This window comes from Catharus ustulatus, chromosome 5 (genome assembly GCF_009819885.2).
Source record: "Catharus ustulatus isolate bCatUst1 chromosome 5, bCatUst1.pri.v2, whole genome shotgun sequence".
NCBI classification, from domain to species: Eukaryota; Metazoa; Chordata; class Aves; order Passeriformes; family Turdidae; genus Catharus; species Catharus ustulatus.
This window is the reverse complement of record NC_046225.1, coordinates 43,469,521-43,493,577: the sequence shown is the minus strand read 5'-3', so window position 1 is coordinate 43,493,577 and position 24,057 is coordinate 43,469,521. Positions and strand designations below refer to the sequence as shown.

General features: G+C 37.1%; 1 protein-coding gene across 1 annotated transcript in view; it reads left to right on the top strand.

The window, feature by feature from the left end:
* The window catches only part of MTNR1A (melatonin receptor 1A), a 59,895-nt gene extending 37,015 nt beyond the window's left edge, over nt 1-22,880 (top strand). The window contains exon 2 of the mRNA XM_033060322.1: nt 17,673-22,880. Coding sequence (XP_032916213.1) covers nt 17,673-18,541 — 869 coding nt within the window. The 3' untranslated portion in view covers nt 18,542-22,880. The remainder of the gene's footprint in view (nt 1-17,672) is intronic.
* The last annotated feature ends 1,177 nt before the right edge of the window (nt 22,881-24,057 follow it).

Genomic DNA, 24,057 nt, shown 5'->3' with positions numbered 1-24,057 from the left:
ATCAACATCTAAATTTTTATTATGAACTGGGGGCAACGGTGATTTCAAATAATCTTCCCTATTCATAGAGACATAAATCCATGGCAGTCCCTACTATTTTCCACCATATAGCTAAGATTGTTTCTAGCCTATATGTTTTCTACCCATATGTTTTGGGGGACGTCTACTTGTTAGATGTCTTCTGGAAATGCAGCACAACTGAGAAGAGGCAATCTAGAAGGTTCCTGGAGAGTATAGAGCTGTCTGACACAGGTGGTGAGTGACCCAACCAGTGGAGGTTCCCCACTAGTGGGTGCTGGACAGGAGCTAACCTTGTGTCCAGGTGGTCATGGCCAATGGTATCCTGGCCTGTATCAACCACAGTGTGGCCAGCAGGACTAGGAAAGGCATTGTCCCACTATACTCAGCACTGGCGAGGCTACAGCTTGAATCCTGAGTCTAGTTTTGGGCCACACTCTGCAAGAAACACATGGAGGTGTTGGAGCAGTCCAGAGGAGGGCAACAAAACTGGAGAAGGGCTGAGGTACAAGTCTTACAGGAGAGGCTGAAGGATTGTTTAGTCTGGAGAAAAGGAGGCTCAGGCACTTCGCTGCTCTCTCCAACCACCCAAAAAGAAGGTTGTAGTGAAGGGAGGGTTTATTTCTTCTGCCGTGTCTCGAGTGAAAGGGTGATAGCAACTACCTTAAGCTGTGCAGGGGAGGTTCAGATTATGTATTAGAAAAAAAATGTTGGGCATTGGAATAAGTTGCCCAGGGAGGTAGTGGGTTCACTAGCTCTGGAAATATTCAAGAGACATCTGGATGTGGCACTTGGGGATACAGTTAAGGGGTTATTATGGTGGTGCTAGGTTGATGATTGGACTAGTTGAATTTGAAGGTCTCTTCCAGCCTTGATGATTCTGTGATTTGGGTGAGCAACAAATAGGCTAAAATGCACAGGATATTAATTACCCCAAAATAATTTTTTTTTACTATTATTAAAGGACATATAAGTTATACTTCTGCAATTTATGGTAAAAAATCACAATTGCAATATTAACTAATTCCATTTATTCAACATCCATTTTACTGTTGAGATATGGTAGAATCCAAGCATGAGAGGCTGCATTTCACAGTGAACCTGGCTGCTCTCATGCTTTACCTGTGGAGAGGCTTTCTGAAAAGCAGTTCCCTTCCAGAAGGGGAGTAAGTGTCTCCCCATCATTCCATGAAAAATACATCCATTTCTCTGCCCTTCTTTCAAGACTGTCAAGGTTCTTCCGAAGCGCTGCACAGCACTCTGGGTTATCAGCCGCTCCTCCCAACTTTGTGTTCACTGAGCTTGCTGAGGAAGCATCTGCCCCTTCATCCAAATCATTGATGGATAAATGAAACAGTACTTGGTTTGTTCTGGTCCTGCTTTTTGCATCTTCTCACTTTTATACATCTACTGAAAATCTCATGTAACTAAGTAGCTTCTTACACTGGGAGAATAAGGTTGGATGAGTTTGTTCATTTGTTTGACTTAGTGATTTGGCATAGATTTTTATTTCCTTGCAGACTTGCAAGAGACATTTTCAGGGACCGTCTTTAGAATGATAAGTTTAACTACTGTTCTTCTCTCCCTTAAGTCTGAGTAAGGATATTAGCTTTTTCCTCACTCTGCTTGCTACATGTTAGTAAAGGCATATGTGGGTGAGGTTAATCTCCCAGAAGAAAGGGCAAATTACTCTCCCTCAGAAGAAGCTGAGCGGGGTCAATAAAATCAAGCACCAACCAACAAGAAGATCAGGCACAGGAAGGCATCAAGAAGAGAGCTTACAGCTACAGCAGGAAGTGGGATGGCTGAGAAGAGCAGAAAACACATCAGGCCTGAGAAATGAGAAGAGTACCACAGGAAACCATCAAAGTATGGAACTGACCGAAATCAGTTCTGGAAGAAAAGAGGTGCCTTAGAAATACAGAAAATGCAGGGAGAAATTGGTTTGTTTTTGTTGCTCTATTTCTTATGTGGTTTTCTTCACTGAGCTTTCTGTAAGAAGATTGATTGATCTGTTTTAAAGCTCTGACCAGATCAACATCCTTCCACACCAAACTGACAGGAAGCAAGCTTCTTCATAAAATATATCTAAAATACTTTAAAGAACTGACACAGTCCTATTCCAGATACTGGAATTTATAAAGAAAAACACTTGGACTTCCCTAAAATATGAATTCAAGTCTATCAGGAACTGACTATTATTCCAAGAAATTCTACTATTACCCATCAATGGTTTCAATTGACACACACATAACTTTAATAAAAGATTTAGAAGGAATTTTTTACCTGTTACCAAAATAATTAGTTTCTGATTCATGAATTGAACAGTTTTGCACAACACAAATGAAAATCGTTAGTCAGATCTTTAGGCGAAGCCCTTCTGCTATTAGTTTAAAAAATATATTAATGTGCTAAAGCAGACATTTTTGTGTTCATACATGGAAACCGCTAAAGTGGTTCTCTGAGGAGCTCAAGCTGTCTTTAAAAACTTTGAAGAAATCTTTTCACCTGCAAAGCTAAATACCAATCTTTCTGAAACTAAAGTAAGAAAATCTAGGCAGTTTTAGATGAGGTGTGAAAGATAGTTCTCCTCCCCTCCACTTTTTTTTTAGCATTGAGTTACCTGTATAACATTTTACTAAGATATTGTTTGAAAGATGAGATGATTATTCCCTAATGGAAAAAAGTAAAGAAATGTGAACCTACCATTCAGGTAGGTTTGAAACTCAGGCTTCCTTACCACTCATTCTTCATCACAATAAACTTTCAGTCAGGTTTTGTAACACAATATAAGTACATGGTGTCTTTGACATATGCTAATTGTACAGAACTTCTACTTATTGGTATCCTTTAAACATAGAAATATTTTTTATTAATATTCATTGAGGTAGTTATCCCACATTTCTTTGGGCTTCTTATTTTTAGTTTCATAAGTAGTAGTGTTGACTTCTAGTTTGCTAAATTTTGTTAAATAATGAATTATGTTGGCACACAGAAAGCTTGTGTCTAAAAAAAGATGAAGAACTGAGCAGTAAGGTTCAAAGGGAGAACTGGAATTGTTTTTACTGAATATTTAAAAGGATACTATCTTTAGCTGTCTATATATAGCTTTCCAGCTCGCTTAAAAGCTTTTTTTTTTTTTTTGGTAAGATTCTTGCTAACATTTAAACAATGATAGAAAGGCGTGTAGGAAAAAAAAATAGGCATTAAAAAGGGAAAGGAGTTTCACAGCTGAGATGTTATATGCATAATGTATGAGATTAAGATCATAATGGTGGTATACTTTTCCAGATTTGTTTTATTTTCACACAGTTAAAGGGTTAATATTTTTACTCTGGAGGTATTGAACTTAATTTGTAAAATTGTGTTTGGTTTCTCCAAGTGCTCTGTTAGGATATTTCCAAGTCATAACAAAAATCAATGGGTACAAATAATTCAGATGAGATATCATAACACAGCTTTACAACGCACCCACACTGAAATTACTATGATGCGAAATCCAATACTTTTGACTGCAAGTGTGGGTTTCAGCAGTTTTGTGTTATTGTGCTGGACAGTCTTATGCAACATGTTAAGTAAGAACTATGAGTGATAAGTTCTGAGGACATATGTAGGTGCTGAAAGTCAACACCATTTGTATATTTCTTTCATATTAACTAGAGCCATAGACTCATAGTTTTTTGACTACATTCACTGATAAACAAGCAGTTTAGTCTTAAGCAATAAAAAGAAATCCTTTCTGAGAAATTCTACACCACTCTTCATGAAAGTAAAACCCAGAGAAAAGGCAAATAACTAAAACAATAATGATGTTTCATTCAATAATGAAACAATCCACTTATTTACTCACTCAAACTACTTCAGCTTGTCAGTAGAGTTAGCTGAATCATTATTTTTAGCCATTTTTTTTCTTTTGAAAAGCCTACTTCTAAGGATTCACTGGTTTGGCAAATTCATCTGTATGCTGAATTATATATCTACATGTAAGGGAGCTCTCAACAAAGAACTTCATTAAATACTGTTAAGATAAAAGGCACAAATCCAAACTCCATTTTATTTCTAATAAACATTAAATGCAAAAATCATGTATTTTTAAATTAAACAATCAAGAGAATATTGAAGAATATTGGACTTCTATAACAGTAGCTGCTAAAGAGAAAAAAATCCATTAAGTTGACCTCACTTATTTAAGTTTCAGTGTGGAAATACCTGAAATCTTCTATGATGTCAAAGGGTAATCATACCTCATTGTCTAACTAGTTTTCTCTGAAATAATTACTACTTGAATTTTTTTTTTCTGTTCTGTATGAAAAATGCCATCATGCAGGGAAAAAAGGAAAAAAAACCAAAAAGAAACAAGCAATAAATGAGGTCTCTTTATTATGACTTCCAGAGATCTGGTCAACCCAGAGCCAACTTCTGTGATCATTTCATCATTCAGACCCACAGCAAAAACAAATAGATAATTCAGCTAAAATTTAAGTAGAGATATGTTTATGACCCACAAGTATAATAGTACATCCAGTTCCAGAATGAATAGGTGATGTACAGGAGCATCGGTACTTCTCATATCATTGTATGCTTTACAGGTATTGGCATTAATTTAGGATGGCTTAGTCTTTTTGACTGAAGTGAAGTCACTGTCTAGTTTAGGCTGTCTAGAAGAAATACTGAAAAATTTTCATATCTTTATTTGTCTGAAGAATTACAGGAATAATGACTTTAAGACTATTTTTTAAAGTTCTGCAAAATCTATAGTCAACTTGCTCCTGTTGTTTAGTCCATTCTGACAGTTGCTTTTGCAATGAAGAAACTAAATTGTACAAAGATAAGAATCCCGGGGAACATTAGAATAAATGAAAATAATTTATGGTTGTTCAAATGTCACAAGTGTTAAAATTTGTCTTGAATTCTTTATAGACTGTTGCTACTAGCAATGAGGATAACATCAGAGAACTGAGAATTTTATTCATCTCCATCTATTTTAATTTAATGAGAGGACTAGGAGTCAGATCTTTAAGGGGAAACAAAATAAAACACCAAAACCAAGGGGGTTTAGGTGCAGATTAAGTGTATGTTTCCTGCAACTTTTTTGATGCAAATTAAAATGCAGATTTTACTTAAGGTAGTGCAACATCTTCATTCCTTCTTCTCTAATACAAAATTTCAACTGTAGGTTTAATCAGCGATGTATTTCAAAGTACACATGTAATATAAGCAAAAAACATAGTTTCTGAGTCAATTATACTGTGCAGGAAGTAAAAAATTGTTATTAAGGTATTAGGGCAATAATTAATTAGCTACCTTTTTCCTTAATTTCTTATAATATTTCTTTAATAAATATTTTTCCTTTATTTCTTATAAATTAATTTTTTATAAATCTTTCCTATATCTAAATCTTTTTTTAAATAATGCAAGTGGCAAAAATATAATCCTCTAAGCTTTTGAAAGATTTAAATTGTCAGAGCTATCATTTTAATTGCTTGCTGCAACAACCCAGAATATCTCCTCTAAGAAAGTTGTCTGCTTTGTTGTTTTGTCATATTTCGAATTTGCCTGACACTCAGTGTAACCAGTTTAAGATCTAATTTGTATTTCTTACCACATTTTCACCCCATTGTGGATGGTGCAGAACGCTGCAGTTGGTGTGAGTTCCCACCAAATAACAAAAGAATGTGTTAAATAAAGGTTTCCCCTGTGGACATATACAAACATCAGAAACAGGAGTATAGTGTAAGTGTCTAGTGTTGGGCTGGAAAAGTGTATTTTGGTCCAATAGCTGGGGCAAATTTCACAAGGTTTTAAAATCTTTTTACAGAAGAAAGGAATTACACATCTTGAGGTCTTCACTCTCTTTTAATCCAGAGTTGTTTCCCCATACCCTCTTTCCTTTATTTGATTGTCCATCATGAAAAGACAAACAGTAAAGTAGATGAATATTAAGATCCTTCACCTCTCTGCCATGCATATGGAAATTCCACTTACAGTAAATTCACGAATACAAGCCGCACTGAGTGTAAGCCGCATCTCTGGGTGTTGGCAAACATTTCGGTTTTTGTCCATAAATAAGCTGCACCCGAATATAAGCCGCTCTGTCGTTGGCAGCAAGGACCTGCGTGCAACAAAGTTGCCAATTAGTAACGGAACCACGGGAGGGTGGGGTTTACTGGCCGAGCTAAGGCTATGCAGGCTCGGCCCGCTCGGGGCTGCCGACGGGGCCAAGTGGCCCAGCCCGGCACTGCCGCTCGGGGCCGGCTGCCGCTGCCACTGGGCTCGGCGCCGCCTGCCGCTCGGGGCCGACCACCGCCGCTGCCACTGGGCTCGGGGCCGGCCGCCGCCGCTGCCACTGGGCTCGGTCGCCCCAGGTCGGCGCTGCCCTGTGGTGGCAGACAGGGACGGAGCTTCCCCCACTCCTATGGCGCCGGCGGCGGGCGGGGACGGAGCTTTCCCGCGCCCATGGCGCCGGCAGCGGGCGGGGACGGAGCTTTCCCGCACCCGTGGCGCTGGCGGCAGGCGGGGATGGAGTTTCGCCGCTCCTGCCACGGCGGCGGCGGGCCAGGATGGAGCCTGCCTGCTCCTGCTGTGGCGGGTGGGGACAGAGCACCCCTCCTCCTCCCTGAGCCGTGGCAATGGTTGCGCGGGGCTCCCGTCGGCTCCCCGAGCCGCGGCAATGGCGGCGCAGGCTTCCCCCCCTCCTCCCCGGGCCGCGGCAATGGCGGCGCGGGGCCCCCCCGTCTCTCCCCTGGGCTGTGGCAGAGGAGGGAAGAAGAGAGCTCTCCCACCTCTCTCCCCGCCCCCCGTGCTACCTACAGGGAGCCAGGGCAACAGAGTAACACTGTAACAATCGCCGAATTCCGGCTTTTACTGGCTGGTGCTTGGCTCAGCGCCCTGGCTGGCATGTCTGGGGTTGTAAATGCCAGAAAATTATTCACATATTAACCGCCCCTGAGTATTAGCCACACTTCCGGGTTTCCACCAAAATTTTTGTCAAATTGCTGCGGCTTGTATTCGTGAAATTACTGTACTTGCCCATCTTTCAGTTTCCAGTGGAAATGCATTTCTGATGGTATAGGACAGCAAGAATTCTTGATATAATCAGTTACTTTCATAAACTCCACTAATACTACAATTAATACTAACCCTTATTCTAGTGAATTCCCCATGATACTTGATACCATTTCACTTGCTCCCCTCTGGTGTGGGACCATTGAACTTGTCTTCTGCTGTAGCACAATAGAGAAAATGAAGAACTGAAAGGAAGGGAGGAAGAATTGAAGTCACTTGGGTCTGTGATGGTGGCAGGGTGGACTAAACTCTAAAAATCATCAAACTGATGAGGTGGGAATGAGTGTGATAATCATATGTGTCTCCATTTCTAAGAAACTTGGGGCAACAAAAAAGAGAGAAAAAGAGGGGAAAACATGGAGGAAAAAGGCTGCTGTCAGAAACAAAAGACTTTGGGTCATAAGTCAGTGTGGAGAGAAAAAACCACAGTGATGGAATAAATATGAAAAGGAGGAAAAGGAAGAATAGAGAAATAGAGAATGGATTGAGGAGGAGAGTGGAAACACTTATATATAAGTGATTTTTTTCTATAATGCTATTTTCCACTTTCTTGGCAGATGTCTTACCACTGCTGATTTTAGCAGAAAGAACTGGGAAGACTGTTTTATGAACTCATTTTACTAGCTTTACTGTCTACTATCTACATTGGCTGAATGACTAGCTATACAGTTACTAGTCATAAGAGAAAAAAATGGATTATTTTGTCCTCTTGAGAATTTTTAAACATCTTTTTCATCCCATTAATAATTCTGGACAAATTCAACCACAAAATCTTGTTACATAAAAGTGTGATTTTCAAAGAGATTCAGGAAAGTGATTTTGTGTTTGCAGTGTTTTATACAGTATAGAAACCTTTCCTGTCAGCCTCTCCTGTCAGCTATGTGGTTGCAACTTCACTCTTCTGTTTTCTCCAACTTGTTTTCTCAAAATACATATTAGAATTTGGAAGGGAATACTCTGCATCTTCACACTGTCTAGACCTGACAGGTCTGTGAGATTTTGTACAGACACAAAATGTAATTATATTTTATAAGCATCCATCTCTGCCTGTTCCTACATTTGAACTGTATTATTAGTCTTATTTATCTGAGTTCTGATAGTACTGTGTACATTATAATTTTTGTCTTTCCATATATTTTCAGTCTCTGGTGCAAATACAGTTGAAAAGCATTGATTCTGCTGTGATGCAGTTCAGTAGCGTGATCCTCTGACATCAGCAGTATTGTTATTCTAATAATTTTAATACAGCTTGCTGAACCTCAGTGTTCTGTAACATCTAGGCAATACCTTGTTGGAGAACAGGCTGTACACAGGTTTTTTTTCCCTCCCAAATGAATCATAAAAATTCGAGATAGAAAAGATCAAGTCAGAAGTGGCAATATAATTCCCTTCTGTAAAAGTGGATAAGATATTCAGGCAAATCTATTTGATCTCTGAAATATTGTCATCATGATAGAAGAAGCTGGTGTTCTGTTTCTGGTGGGGATAGAAGCTCTGACTTTGAAAACACACTCACCCACCCAGTGAACTGTAGAAAGAACAGGCCAGGCAGATACCAGAGCCAAAAGCAGGGTCACAGAACTTGAGACCAGTATGTCTGCCTGCCCTGGTTTCCAACTTTCACCTATAAGACAGCAGGATTTGTTGATTCATGTCAGCATCATTGCAAGTTTTCTTGATATTCTATGGTATGTCTTAGTTCAGTCTTGGCTGGCCAACAAAAGTCACTTTTATTTCTATGTTTTAAAACTATAAAATGCTATGACAGTGCCAGTTTAATACAATCTTGTTACCAAGGTAAATAGGTATTAGCTGTGATAAAATTTTAGATGTTCCTGTAAAAGAACAGAAGTCTTGTTCAATTTGCTGCGATTCCTAAAGCAAAATATCTTGGACATGAACCCATCATGTAGAATCTCTAAGCAAAATATTTCATGCCCCTGCATAATGTAGCAGAAAGATGAGTGTATCCTGAGGTGCACTGTAGCTCTGAGAGCTATTTAAAGTGTTTTTTAAAATAGCATTTCTTAAAAGTTGTTTAAAAATACCCTAACCATTTTTAGATTTTTTTTAAGTTCAGTTTCACAAGAAATCTTCAGCCAATGTCAGCTCCTGTTTAGTCCTGTGTTAGGTGCCTAAATGGGCAGTGGTTGTCTAGGCCTTTTCTTTAGTGCTGCTTTCCTCAGGTGCTGTATATTTCATGTCAGGTAAATTCATCCAGTAGATAGTGCTGCCCTTCTTGGCATACCCAAAGTACCTCAGTCTTATCAGTACTGAGGTATTCAATATCTCATGCACCTCCCAAATCTGCCACACAGTACAAACGAAGTATGCCTCTCATGTGAGAGGTCCAATATAAGAGATATTTTCAAAGCAACCCTGGCATACAAAACTGCCAGAGGCAAGGAACATCCCCAAGTCTGTAACACTCATCCAGCATATGGATTCAATTCTCTTCTGTGCCTGACAGTAAACTCACATCACTTTCCTCTCATCACTGAACCACTAAAAATAGCGGTAGCAAATATTTTTAGACTGTGAGAAGGAGAGCAGGAGCTTTCTCACTCACATGGGTACCATAGAACTGCAGAAAATGATGGTAGGTGATAAAACCACAGAAAACTGTATGCTGTTTGGGATATCTGTAAATCTCATCTGCATACTTTTTGGCTACAGTCAACTTGGACCAGATAAGCAACCATTCCTTTGGTCTGAATACTACATAATTTGTCACTACCGTTTTCTGCCAGTTACTCTTTCGTGCATCTGATTTTGTTGGCCAGAAGATGGCATAGGCATTTCAAATTTAATTGTTGCTGCAGCTTCGCTGGAAGATTCTGTGTGGTAATTAATCTAAATACAGTATAGCATTTTCTTTTCTGAATGCATCAGTAATCTTTCATTTATGCTGTACTGATTATGTAAATTTTTCTTCAGCTTTTGGCACAGTGAAACAAAACATTACAATATGGATTCTGATAGCTCTTTAACAAATCTATTCTTCAATATCTCTCTAATATACAGTAATTTCACGATTACAAGCCGCACTGACTATAAGCCGCATCTCCGGGTGTTGGCAAACATTTCGTTCTTGTCCATACACAAACCGCACCCGATTATAAGCCGCTCTGTCATTTGTGGCGAGGACCTGCGTGCAACAAAGTTGCCAAATAGTAACAGAATCGCGGGTCTACTGGCTCGGCCCTGCTCGGGGCGGCCACCAGGGAGCGGCCCTGGCCCCGCTCGCTGCAGCTACCAGGAAGCGGGAGAGTGGCGTGCCCGGCTGCCACTGCCGCCATGCTTGTCGGGGCTGGGCAGCATCGCTGCTCTTGTGGGGGGTGAGCGACGCTGCCACGCTTGTGAGGGGCGAGCAGCACTGCCGCGCTTGTCAGGGGCGAGCAGCACTACTGCGCTTGTCGGGGGCAGGCAGTGCCGTCGCGCTTGCAGGCTCTCACTTCCGGGTTTGGAAATTTCCTAAATTTGTTAATGTATTAGCCTCTCCGGAGTGTAAGCTGCACTTCCGGGTTGGGAGCTAAATTTTAGTCAAAATGGTGCGGCTTGTAATCTTGAAATTATTGTACTGTCATGTAGTTCTCCAGCTGTCCAGACTTGGAAGACTCAAGACCCTGAGTTTCTATTAACCTGAGTTAAATGTTGAGGTTACTTAGGTCATTTCAGTATCTCAACTTACCTGACACTAAGTAGTTCTACTTTAGTAAGATTGCAAATGAGTTTAAACCTCAAATATTTAATACTCTACTCAGTGCTAACAAGTTACCTTCATATCATCATTATTCTGTAGGCAGTGGCAATGCCTTTAATTGCCCTGTTGGTTTCATGAGCCTCCCAACTAGATGATAGCAGGTCTGAAAGTTGCTTCTATGATGTGACAGAAGTGTACATTTGAATGAGGTTTTATGAAAATGGCAAAGTAATACAAGATGTTTTCTCACCTTAAAAGGAAAGAGAGACATTTTCTTACCTGTGCTTAAAGCCACAAGGTTGACTATGGGCTTTAAACCTCTCACATTTCCCTGTATCACCACCTGCAGCATCAGGGTTAACTTGCTTATGAGAAGCAAACCCACAGGCCCATCATGCTATTCAAATTTAATGTGCACGTGGACTTCTTGATTCAGGACAGGTTTATAAATAGTGTCTTCAGTTTAAAAATAGGCTTTTCAGATCTAGGGGAGTTGATATTATGATCTGTAAAGTGAATGAAGCTCCCAGGAGTAACCAGAGCTTATGTAATATTTATTCCTACATTTTTACTCAGCTGTTTTGTGCCATTTTGATGCTGAGCTGCAAGGACTGTTAGTTTCTTAGACACTTCAAATCTTTCTTCAGTAAGCTAGGACTTGTTTGTCTAGGTCACCTAACTTGACTTTGGAGTTTTTCCTAAGAAATCATGCCGTTGTCCCCACTTACAACTATTTTAATTTAGCAGTTTTTATTGTGCATGATCTCTGTGAAAACTCAAAGTGTGCTACCAAGTACGACAACTTTCCAGTATTAATTTCATGCCAGAAAAATTATGAACTGATCTTTTTCTTGAAATATTCTGACTGTTTGATCTCCCAGGCAGAAGAAACATTGAGTAGAGCTAAAATCTCTTTCTGGATACACATACAAGAAAATTTTATTAAATTTTTATTAGGTACTCACAAAAACAGCTTTCACTCCTTGATTTTCTAGTTATTTATGATGTTTTGGGTTTTTTTAAAGTGAAATATTGGTGCTAATAGAACAAGATTCAGGGAATATGAAGCAAATCTATCTTTAATATTTGTCATTGGAACACCATTTTGTGCATGGAAACATCATTAAATTAACAGAGGCCTGACACAATGCCTCTCTGAGGAAGAAATTAATCTCTCTGATGCTGTACCCAGTCATGAGGTATCACATTTAAAGTTTCTGATGCTGCAGGCGTTCACTGATGAACACCTGTCATTGTCTTGTTTTCAGCTAGGAGAATAAACTCTCAAATTACATCCCGAGCAAGGGCTAGATTAATTAGAAAGATTTCATAATGCCAAAAAATACCTCTAAGATATCCTTGAGGAAAATTGGTAGAAGTATTAGAATGATCACAAACCAGTGCTTAAAAATGTAAATTTTTTTTGTGCCGTTAGATGTGTAAAAACTCCATACATAACAAACCTGTCAGAATGTTATTTAAATGCAGTTTAATGTCTATAAAACATGATCAAAATTTGTAGGAAAGCATCCTGTTAAATAAGGCTAGTTATGAAACAATTGGAAATGACCATTAATGTATCTGGCAATACCTTACAAGTGGTGAATGACATGAATCTGATCATTGGAAACTAAGTTTGATCTTCTAAAAATTAGCAGTGTTGTACCAATTACACTATTCTCTTTCCTTAAAGATGTACTTAGCAAGTGAACATTGGAGGTCTGAGACAATGGCCACTGGAACAAAATCCCTGTGACTGCTGCAGGAACTGTGTTTAGTCTTACCTAAAAAGATAAAGCAGCTCCAGTCAGCATAAAGACTAAAACCCTCATCTAAATCTGGTCCATCCTGAAGCACTAATGGAAATGTGATGGCATGTGTTTCAAATTCAGCTACATGATGAAAACATGATGGGTTGTGAAAAGAATTTCTTGTAAGAAGCCAAAGCATTACTTATCCAGGAAAAGCTTTGAAATAGGTGAATAGATTAGTGACATGGCAGCCAATATTAAAAGGTATAGAAATAACTTGCGAAAAAAGGAGAAAAAGTGTCCTTACTGATGTTGCCAGCAATATGAGATCTTTTCTGAAATTCACTCAGATTTTCTGAGTACCAAATTCTATCTGGAATCCCCGTAATGCTTTAAGGCACTGTTGGTTTTTTGTTTCTTTTTTTTTTCTCTGTACATAAGCTGTTTCTCTTTTTTACAGTACATTATTTCCCTAGACTGAATATTTTAGAAAAGTAAAAGTATGTCACAGTCCTAACACTTGAGGAAAGAGCTCTATAGACCGTATCACCCTCAGTTCTCCTAAAATTACCAGAAGAGTTATTTTTGATCTGCTGGCAAAATGTTCAGCCTAAATGTTCTAACTCTATGGCAGGCATTCAGCACCACCTAGTCTAGGTAACTTTAATATTTTTTTCCATTAATATTCTGCACATATTTAAGTTGCTAGAAATTTCTGTAAACTTTCTACTTATCATTCAGGTGATACTTAGCACTAAATCTAGGGAATAACGACCCACACAGTGATATGTGTATGTTCTGCAAATGCAAGTTGCTGCTAGTAATTTCACGATTATAATTCGCACCATTTTGACTAAAATTTTGGTCCAAACCCGAAGTGCGGCTTATAATCAGGTGGGCCTATATATATGGACAAAGAATGAAAAGTTGCTGTTTTAGTTTGGAGGAGAGGTGTCTGCAGAGAAAGGCAGGAGCTTCTTTTTGAAATGGAGAATGTGATTTCAGGCAAAGATATGGGAATTAGGAATAACAATTCTTTTCTAGGGAAATTAAAATAGAAATACAGTACTACAAAGAAACAAACTCCAAACCCTGACTAAGTCAGAGTACAACCTAACACCCCATCAGGCAGGGTATTGGTAGCAGTCCCATTCAATAGTGGCTGCATCCTCCTGCAGTGACAGATGTGATTCAGCTGAAGCAGTGGTCCTGTAGGAGGTGCAGTTTCCCTCTAAAAGTCCAGTGGTGATGTGGAGGAGTCCCGTTTCCCTCTTGAGTCCAGAGGAGAAAGGGGCTCCCCCTGGCTGGAGCAACTTCCAGTGGGATGAAGTAATTTTATCAGTCACACAGTGGGACTCAATGGGTCATTAGCAGAAAATGACTCTCTGGAGGAAGGATGGGTTGTGAAAAGACAAAGGGAAAAAGAACAATGCCCCGCCTGGTTTCAATGGATGGCCCATTAGCAGAATATCTGCCGTTGAGATAAGGATCACTGCCCCCACCCTCAACAGATGGTGATAGAATAGATAACTTTTATCACACTCTGTATTGTAATGTGCGGCTTATAATCAGGTGCAGTTTATAATTGTGAAATTACTGTACATCATGTAGTTCTTATTGAGGCTCTTATATTCATTTTGACATCTTGGCAAGCCCATAAGCATTTTTTCTTTTATCTGTCAGGGTCACAATTTTTACATTCAGCTAATGTTGTATTGTGCTCTTGGAAAACTCCAATTGTCTATGAAAACACTTGTTTGTTTTCTGTTGTGTTAATGGAGCTTTATATTCAGCAGGTAGATGTGATGTTGCTAAGTGTTTGCTGAGCAGAAAGACTTCTTTTGGTGAAAATATTTAGTGGAACATTGCTTTAGACAGCGTCTAAAAACATAACCTACTCAAGTTGGTTGCCAGTAGATTATCTTTCTTCCCACATACATCCACTGCACAACATTTGCTTAAATTTATTAGAGCTTATTTGGCTTATGTCAAAGTCAAGAAATTCAACCTCCACTTTCTCAGTTCAACCAACTGGTGTTAATGCATAATAATGTATTCTTTAGGTACACAAATCACATTTTTTCACAGTAATGTGTTCTTACTCTCTGAAGAGAATTAATATTTTTTTCTTCAAGAAAGAGTTATTCAAGATTTTGATTTTGTGGTCTTTTTGAAGGGTTCAATACAGAACTTCAGGCTTCATTTATAGAATTCTGTTCAAACCTAGATCTGAAGATAAAAATTAAACCTTTCCTATATACATTTTTATGATACCTTTAAAATACCAAATATTCTACAAACATAAGAGTTTAATTTGACAATATGTCATTATGATATAGAAATTTCATAAATTAGCAATATTTTTCAGTGATTGAAGTACCTAAAGTTAGGATCATGTTTATAAATTGTTTATTATATAACATATGAAAACTCAACTTCAATTCAGATCCAACTTAAGGGTCTGAAACAATGAACCGCAAAATATACAACCATCATAGTAATGCCAAAGTTTTTTTTACTTGAAATTTCTGTCTTAGAAAAAAAACTTTCCATTCTCATAAGGAAAATGTATCTGAACTCAAGTTTTAAAATAGCCCTTCCTGAAAGCCAAATTCAAACAGGTCTGCAAACAGGTATCTGGTTTCCAAGCAGTTTGCACCCCTAACGCTTTATTCATTCAACTGACATGCTAACCATGAGCTGGCAGCTTGGGACTTGGTTTCCAAACTCTTGATATCATTTTTGGTTTTTTTTAAAGACAGTCTACTAGGATATCCTGTTACCCTCCTGCTAGCCTCCAATTTTCACATGAAACAGCTTGAGTTTCCAAGATTTTCGGTCTGTCATTCTACAACTGCCAGTTGGGAAAAGCTGGAACATCCATGGTGCATGAGTTTATGGAAGCCTGAAATTTGGTTGATTCAGAGACAGAGTGCATACTCTTCCTAGACTCATTTGTTTCCAAAGCTAAAACTATTCAGAGAAATGTATACCATCTCTCACCTTTCAAAAAAACACCCTTTAAAGGGAAAAAACCCTTTTAACTTTGTCATTATCATTTGGCTAAAGTGGGTAAGTAACAACAGTATTGGCAATAATGATGGTGAGCAGCAGCAGAAGTTTTAATGCATGGCAGAGAAGTTTAGGATGGGTAGTCTCCAACTAAGCAGAAAGTTAATAAGCAAATATAAATAGAATTCTTTCAAGTATCACATGTTAATAAGTGTCTGGAGTTTATATATCATTTCATCAATCCTGCAATGTTCTGGACAGGTGGGAAAAAACCTGCCAACAGCACCTTTTCATTTGCTTTCCACTTCTACATTCATCAGATAAACAAAGAGCTCTAAGTTCCATACAGTCGCTTGTTCTTGTATCAGTTGCCACTACGTCAAGGATAAATTCTGAAAGCAGTGCTTTTTTTTCCGTGTCATCTTCTGCTCAAAGAAGCTCTGATGTTTGTGCTGAAATAATCTGGAATTCTGCCAAAGGCTTCAGGATAAGCATATTTCAGTCTGGCAGTGAATCCCCAGTCAAAGACAAAACAGCTACAGACACTATCACAAGAAAGTTATTTATAAATCCAGATACTAAATCAAGGAAAACTAGTGCAGTAGTCTTTCAATCGAGGCCATTTGTTCTAAGTGCCATTAGTATGAATATCAAATGAGGTACTTCGTGCATGTATCAAAATTTAAACACAACAGTATAGGTAGCATCCGAAGAAAGATAATTTCTATGTTTTTCTCTGACAGTATTTGCAGATTGAATATTTCTAACTGGACATTTAAAGCCTGATATTGGTAAGGGACTGTGCATGTGGGGATATATGAAATACTATATTTAAAAAGTAATTTTGAGAATTTTAGCATCTAAAATACCCTATTGGTCCGTACATACTTTCGCCTCTCCTAGTACCCTGCTATTAACTGTTTATATTTTGTATGTTCAAAATAAATGCATAAAACAATTCACCAAGCCCACCTTGGGTTAGCACTGAAATTGTACACCGTCTAAAACTAACAATTTATTTTATTACAGGTTGCAATAGAAGCTTGTATTTAGTCTTCCATGAATAATCTCAGAAGCACAAAGTAGAATATCAAATGCCTATGTATATATGTGTTTATATACCTGCAAACATGCATGTATAGATAACATTGATAGCTTTCTGTACTTATGGACATGAATAACTAGAGCTTTACATGTAATAGCTATTAAAGAAATAAATAAAAGTTACATCAATGTCTCTTGTGAGCTTCTTCTTAGAAATGAGAATGGTTGGGAGGCATTCAGATGGCTTATCATTTAAGCAACTAAAAAAAGAAAATATAATCTATTTTCAAAAATTTAATTCAAAACATGATGGATTCTATTGTCTTTGAAGAATATCATCTCCCTTTCTTTAAAAATGAATCAGCAGAATTTTCTATTGCTGAATTTTCCAGTTTGGAGGCAGAGAAAAATGGGGCATCAGTACTGTCTGGGAACTGTCTAGGCCACTGCCCATCATCTCTTTTTTCATTGAAGAGCACGTCTTTAGGAAAGTCAACTGAGTCTGTGTTCAACTAGACTCTTAGAAGTTAAGATTATTTAATTACTTGTGAGCAGATTCAAAGAGAATAATGTAAAAGTCATAATAAAGTCATAGAAGCTTGAAATATAAATGGGAGAAAAGAAATTTGAATTTCAGGACTGGAAAAGTTAAGGGTTAGTTAATGTAATGAAAGGAAGATAAATAAAGAAGGTAAATGTGAGTTTGGAAATGAGTAATATTATTTTTGCTGATTTTTCAAAAAAGACTACTTAAAACAAAAGCAAGCCCTAAAGTTATTAATATTTTAATTTGATATGAATTATGTGTGATGGAAAGAATCCAAATAAATGGTATGATAAAAATAATAGGTCATGGTTGATAAAGACAGTTTTCTTTTGAAAGGTGCATCTTTAAGTTAAGCTACCTTTTTAAACTAAAAATTAGTGTCTTATTTCTGATATATGACAATGAATTTCGAGCTCAAAACTAATTACTTTTAAAGTATTCCACTGAGACTGCTCATTAATATAAAGAGAGCAGAAGTGACAAAAAGAGCAAAAGAAAAACTAATACTTGCCTTTTTATATTTATTTTACAGGAAATGTGTTTGTTGTAAGCCTGGCAGTTGCAGACTTGATAGTAGCTATCTACCCTTATCCACTGGTCCTCACATCTGTGTTTCACAACGGATGGAAACTGGGATACCTACACTGCCAGATTAGTGGCTTCTTGATGGGTCTAAGTGTCATTGGATCAATCTTCAATATTACAGGCATCGCTATCAATCGGTACTGCTATATCTGCCACAGTCTCAAATACGACAAGCTGTACAGCGACAGGAATTCTTTGTGCTATGTTGTTCTTATATGGGTCCTAACCTTCGTTGCTATTGTGCCCAACCTGTTTGTGGGATCGCTGCAATACGACCCCAGGATTTACTCGTGTACGTTTGCCCAGTCTGTGAGCTCAGCCTATACCATAGCAGTGGTGTTTTTCCACTTCCTGCTTCCCATAGCTGTAGTTACTTTCTGTTACTTGCGAATATGGATCCTCGTTATTCAGGTAAGGCGAAGGGTTAAACCAGATAACAAACCTAGGCTGAAACCTCATGACTTCAGAAACTTCGTAACCATGTTTGTGGTGTTTGTACTGTTTGCAGTCTGCTGGGCCCCTTTGAACTTCATAGGCCTTGCAGTGGCTGTCAACCCAAAAACTGTAATCCCTAGGATTCCAGAGTGGTTGTTTGTGTCTAGTTATTACATGGCGTATTTCAACAGCTGCCTTAATGCTATAGTATATGGACTCCTGAACCAGAACTTCAGAAGAGAGTACAAGAGAATTATTGTCACATTTTGTACAGCAAAAGTTTTTTTCCAGGATAGTTCTAATGAAGCAGGAGACAGAATGAGAAGCAAACCTTCTCCACTGATTACAAACAACAATCAAGTGAAGGTGGACTCTGTCTGAAAATGGGAATCTTACTATTACCACTCAACAGCATCCAAAAAAAGTGTCCATTTTATTAGATCTCCAGTTAAATATTGTAGTGAAATGTATCCTCTACACTGAAAGCACTTTGATAAAATTCCTTGCATGGTGTTTGGAAGCTTGTTACAGAGCCTTCACATACAGATCCTATTATACAATGGTATATCCCTTGTATGATGACATAATGATATCATTGAGGGAATAAAAAGTTATGAATGGCTACTTCTTTTCTTAGATGGAGATAAGCACCTAGAAAGAGACTGAATCAGAAGCATCCATATTGAATGGTTCAGTAAAACAAATCATAAAACTATTCCTGCCACTTTCCACATGCTTTTTCTGTCCATGTTCCTCCTGATTCTAAAATCTATGAAAATTTCTTTTAAAAAATGTAATCAGACCTTTATGTAATATACTACAAGATGTGAAGTGAAAAATCAAGGTAATTGAAAATTCATTAGGATTTTTGATAAGTACCTCTATCTATATTCTTTTGCTACTAACATGGACACGAACCTAATATTTTTGAATATTAAACCTCACAAACCCTCCTAGGAATGACATTCTCAATTGACTTCCCAATTTTAAAATAGCTTTTAGGAGGAGAAACATGCCTGAATGATTATCTTCAAAGCTCCAAGGGCAGGAGGATAAACAGCAAGGAAGGAAAAGAACCATGATTCATCAGCTCAAGCCGTTTTAGCATGAAAAAGAGGTGCAGGAAGGTTGGGAAGAGAAATTTAAATGACCATTATTTCTGAAGAGATGGTAATTCATGAAATCAGAAAGTGCCCCAGAGGAGTTTCTAGGGAAACACCTTCTAGAAACATAAGCAAGGAAAAACTGTTATCTCTCACTTGTGTACAAGACAGAAGTTCTCAATCTTTGTGAGAAGAATATTAATGCATTTAATAGGAGTGATAGCTGAGTATGACAGTTTTGTCTGGTTAGTGGAATCTTAAGCCTGTGAAACGCTGGGAAATGAGACCTACACAGGATGTGTACTTAATCACCTTTCTGAAACGGATCTCCTGAGAATAACTTGAGGCTAGCAGTTATTTTTTAATCTGCCGCAGATAAAATTTTCAAATTAATAATTAGATGTTTACCAATACTATGAGCATAGTGTAACCTAGAAGAATTAGACACCTTTAAATAACAGAAAATAGAAGATACTACTTTTAACAGTGGTACGAAGAGGAACATGTGATCCTCAGGACTTTCCACAGACAGCAGGGAACTCTTCAGTAAGGGGAAGTACAGTGTGAAATGAGAATAGCAAGACAGGCAGTCTCTGGCAACAATGAATCTCTCTTTATAATGAAGTCCTCTGGCAGAGAAAAGTAATTCACAACAATAGGAATAACCTTCAAATTGACCTTAAAAAGAAAGAGTATTTAGTTCTGGAAAGAAGCTCCAACTGTCATACCTTTTAATTCTCAATTGTTTATACCTTCAGTGACGTTTAAGTACACTTGAGCTTTTCCATGCCAGTTCCAACAATGTCAGTGGGACTAAGAGCTTCTGAATAGCCATCAGACTTTTGTTAATCTATATTAAAAGGTGAATTTTACTTATCCAGTTATTTTACAATATTATTTACTGTGATGGAGATTTTATTGAGCTTATATCTTTGAAAACAACTGTCATTCTCTCATAGAACTCCTTAAACTGCATATAAACCTAACAGCATTCCATGTTTCTTGGATCATAGATTAGTATACCCTAGCTTTACTAATGAATTAAAGGGAATGGATTCACATTTACTTGAAAGCCTCACTGACACTTCATCATCTGACCAGTTTTTTACCTTAAAAACAGGTGCCTCATGTCAAGTTATCAATGGAACTAAATGAACAACATTACAAAACCTTGGCTATAAACTAGCAAGTCAATGCATTGCTGAGGTGCTTGACTCATCTTTGTTTACATTTTCCAGTCAGAACCACTGTGTAAATAACCAGCTCTCTTCTATTGTGGTATCATCATATGATATGATACAACATGATTTACAGCATAAAGTATATCACAGCTTTCTTCACTGTGATTTCATCCTTGGAGGATGCTTAGCTCTGTAATTTTATTGTTTTGTGTGTAGTAATTTTAGAATACCAAGGGAGGCATGACCACCTTACAAGTAAATGAGTTTTTCATGCAAGAAAAAATACTATTTAAATTCTTACAAAAATTGCCTTATTTAAAGCCTATTTTCAATGAAAATAACGTCTTATTCTATATCTATGAAAGTAGCATAAAGATAGTTAAAGTAGCTAAATAATTAGTAAGTTTAGAATTCTCAAAGACCTTTCACTTTCCATTTCCTACAGAAAATGTGCATCTGTATCATGTCTACATATTTATGAGCTGGTTCAAGATACTGTATCTAATATGTGGGTTATCTGAGGAATTAGAGTCCCCTGTAATTCGCAAGTGCTAAAATATATTTTTGATGACAATGAAAATGGTTTGCTATATGCAACAGAACACATTATACCAAAGGTATATATTTTATTGAATAGGCCTGTAATAAAAATGGAGAGCATTTTTCAGATCTGTATTTTGAAATATTTGTATTAAATCTAAATCACAGAAATGTGCATGTTGGTGATGTTATGAGCTGCTAAATATAGCAATAATTTTAAGAAATTTATCTCTTGTTTTTCTTTGGGGGGAGAGTTGATAATTTTGTTTAAATTACTATGGATGAAAACTTTGGATAGTATCTGCTGTCCTCTTGAGATTACCTTTGCATTTACTGCCATTCTGAAGTATGTTTTAGGTAAGGATTGCAAAATTACTCACTGCAAAAGCAGAAGAATAATGAATGATGCTGAACTCCGGAGTAATGGTTACTTTTAATTCAAGTCTATTGCAGCAAAAGAGTCAAAGTGATTCATACAAGACAATCAGCAGCCTTGCCAGCTGCTCACTGACAATGAGCATGACAATGTAAGTCAGCACTTCACAAGATCTGACTCTTTATGGTTAACATAAAGATGATTGGTGAAAATAATAATGATTTCTGTCCATTCTAAGGAGATGTAATTTGAAACATCTGAGATTACTTACTTCTGTGAAAGTGGATGAGCCATGGTATGCTTTTTTGTATTCCAAGTCATTAATTTTTCCCCTGTATGAAGGGTTAGCATAACACAACTGCATTATTAGGAGTTCTATCTGGGTGGTTTAGCTAGTGTACTTGTCCTATAGCAGTTATCAGGCCTGGATAGATTTATTCCTAAAATGTGAGCCTTAGGAGTCTGTGGCAGAGGGTCATCCCTTTCCTATTTCCTCTCCATTTCTGATCTGAGCTCCAGTGAAGCCAAAGGACCCCTGTGAAGGAGCAGTGAAACATCCCTGTCCCCCTCCTTGTATGCAGCACACTGAAGACTTAAAGCCTTATTGAGTGCTACCTTATCCTGCAAGAATTCCTTCCCTATATCACAATATTGATTATATTGACAGTCGGAATATGATCAACACACCTTTACAGATAGAGAATTTTATTGGTGTTCATCTCCATTGCAAAACTTCACATTTTCAAAGAAGCTTGGCATTATTAAATATTTACCAGCAAAGAGAATCCTAATTAATATATTAATATATTAATATCAAACAGGGTAGTTATTGTATTTAAACTGTAGCTGTATGCAGCAATGTAGTTCCATTTGGAATAGCTTTGCACATTTTCTCTTTGCACATTTTCTTCTACCACTGGGCTAGTGCAGGTGCATAGATGTGAAACAAGCATATGTTATTTCAATAGACATAATATGTAACAATGATTTAACTTTTTTCTAATTTGTTTTAGAATGCAGGTATATGAATCATCCATAATAGATAGACTATGAACAATCTGTATCAGTGTATAGTTCATCCTTCTATAATCGTCACATCTTTTTCTTCCTTTAGATCACTTTTGAAATGTTATCATGTTAGATCTGATTAATTAGGATATACTGAAGGGAACTGTTATTTCCCTTACATGGCAGTGAAAAAAAAAACCGTAAGCAAGATCCTTCAATTGTAATACACAAGTACATAAATATATATGGTTATCCGATTTGAAATATAATTTCAAAAACTCCTTTTATTTGAACAACTTTTTCACAAACTGTAGTAATGTTATTCTTTAATTATTTTCTAATAAATACACTTTCTAAGTATCACTAATGTCATTTATGAATAATTAAGAACTACAAATGTCTGTCATTTTGTCACTGAGGCTTGGGAAATGACACATGCTAAAGTCGACTTTCTTAGCAGGAAAAATATTCAAGTAGTGGCCTGGCTTATAGCCCTTGTACTGTATCTCAAGTTTTTGCCTGTAATAAGAATTCCATTATGTGGTTTTATGAATTTACTTATTAAAAATGTTATTCCTACCTCAAATTTGTGTCTGAGAGATTGCAATGTGTATAGGATGGAAAAGACTTACAGTGTAAGTCAATAGCTTTTACAGTTTTTAATAGAAACAAAAGTAAATCCAGCAGGGAAGTTTTTATTAATAATTATTAATAAAATAATATTAATAATGGTCATAGATAATATTTTCCCAATTGAATAAAACACTCATCACTCAAACTATCCTATCTATCAAACACTGACCAAAGTAAGCACACACTATGTTATTCATAAAAGTATATACATTATTCCAAAAGTTTATTCCAAAAGATTATTCCAGAAGTTATGCCCAAATAGCCTTTGAAACAGTGTCTGTTTCATTCCACATAAACCAGTACAGCTTCACTAATTCCTGTCAGCTGAGGATTTTGCTATATTAGTTCATAAATCTAAAAATTAGCTGTTTTATACTATTACACAACCAATAAATACTTTATTTCTATAAAATTCCCTAAGTGTCAAACATCCAGGTTGGAGAATGTGAATCGGCCTGCTAATGATCTGCAAAATTAACCTCATCCAGTGGACCTCTTTCTCTGATTTGTCATTTTATAAATAAATAAGTCAGCAGTCTTTTATGTGGCTTCAGTCTTAATTGTATAAGTAGCAACTACTTAGCAGAAAATTATACCCAACTTAATACATTTAGAGACAGGAAGTCTGCTTGCCATTATTCTTTCTGCTTATATTGCACGTGTAGACATGGATTTTATTTAATCATGTCAAGAATTTTACTTTGTGTGTTTGTTTCTTGAAGTTTTTATGTTTAAGTACATACTCTTCTTCAATATATACAAATATTCAGCTAGTTTGTAAAACTCAGAGAAATGCAATGATATTATGAGGTGTATGTCTCAAGCCAAAGTATTTTTCCACACAGTTTAGGCTTTGACTTGTTCTGCCACAGAGCACTGCCTACATGAACCCTAAACAGGTACCAAGATACAATTGCACTAATCACTGATTCACAGAAAGAAGATTCTGTTTACCTTTTAATGGTACAATAGCAGATGCTTAAAAATTAACGTGAAAGAACTTCAAACTCTTTGTGATAGTTTCAAAAGTTACATAAAAGTATTGTGTAGACATAT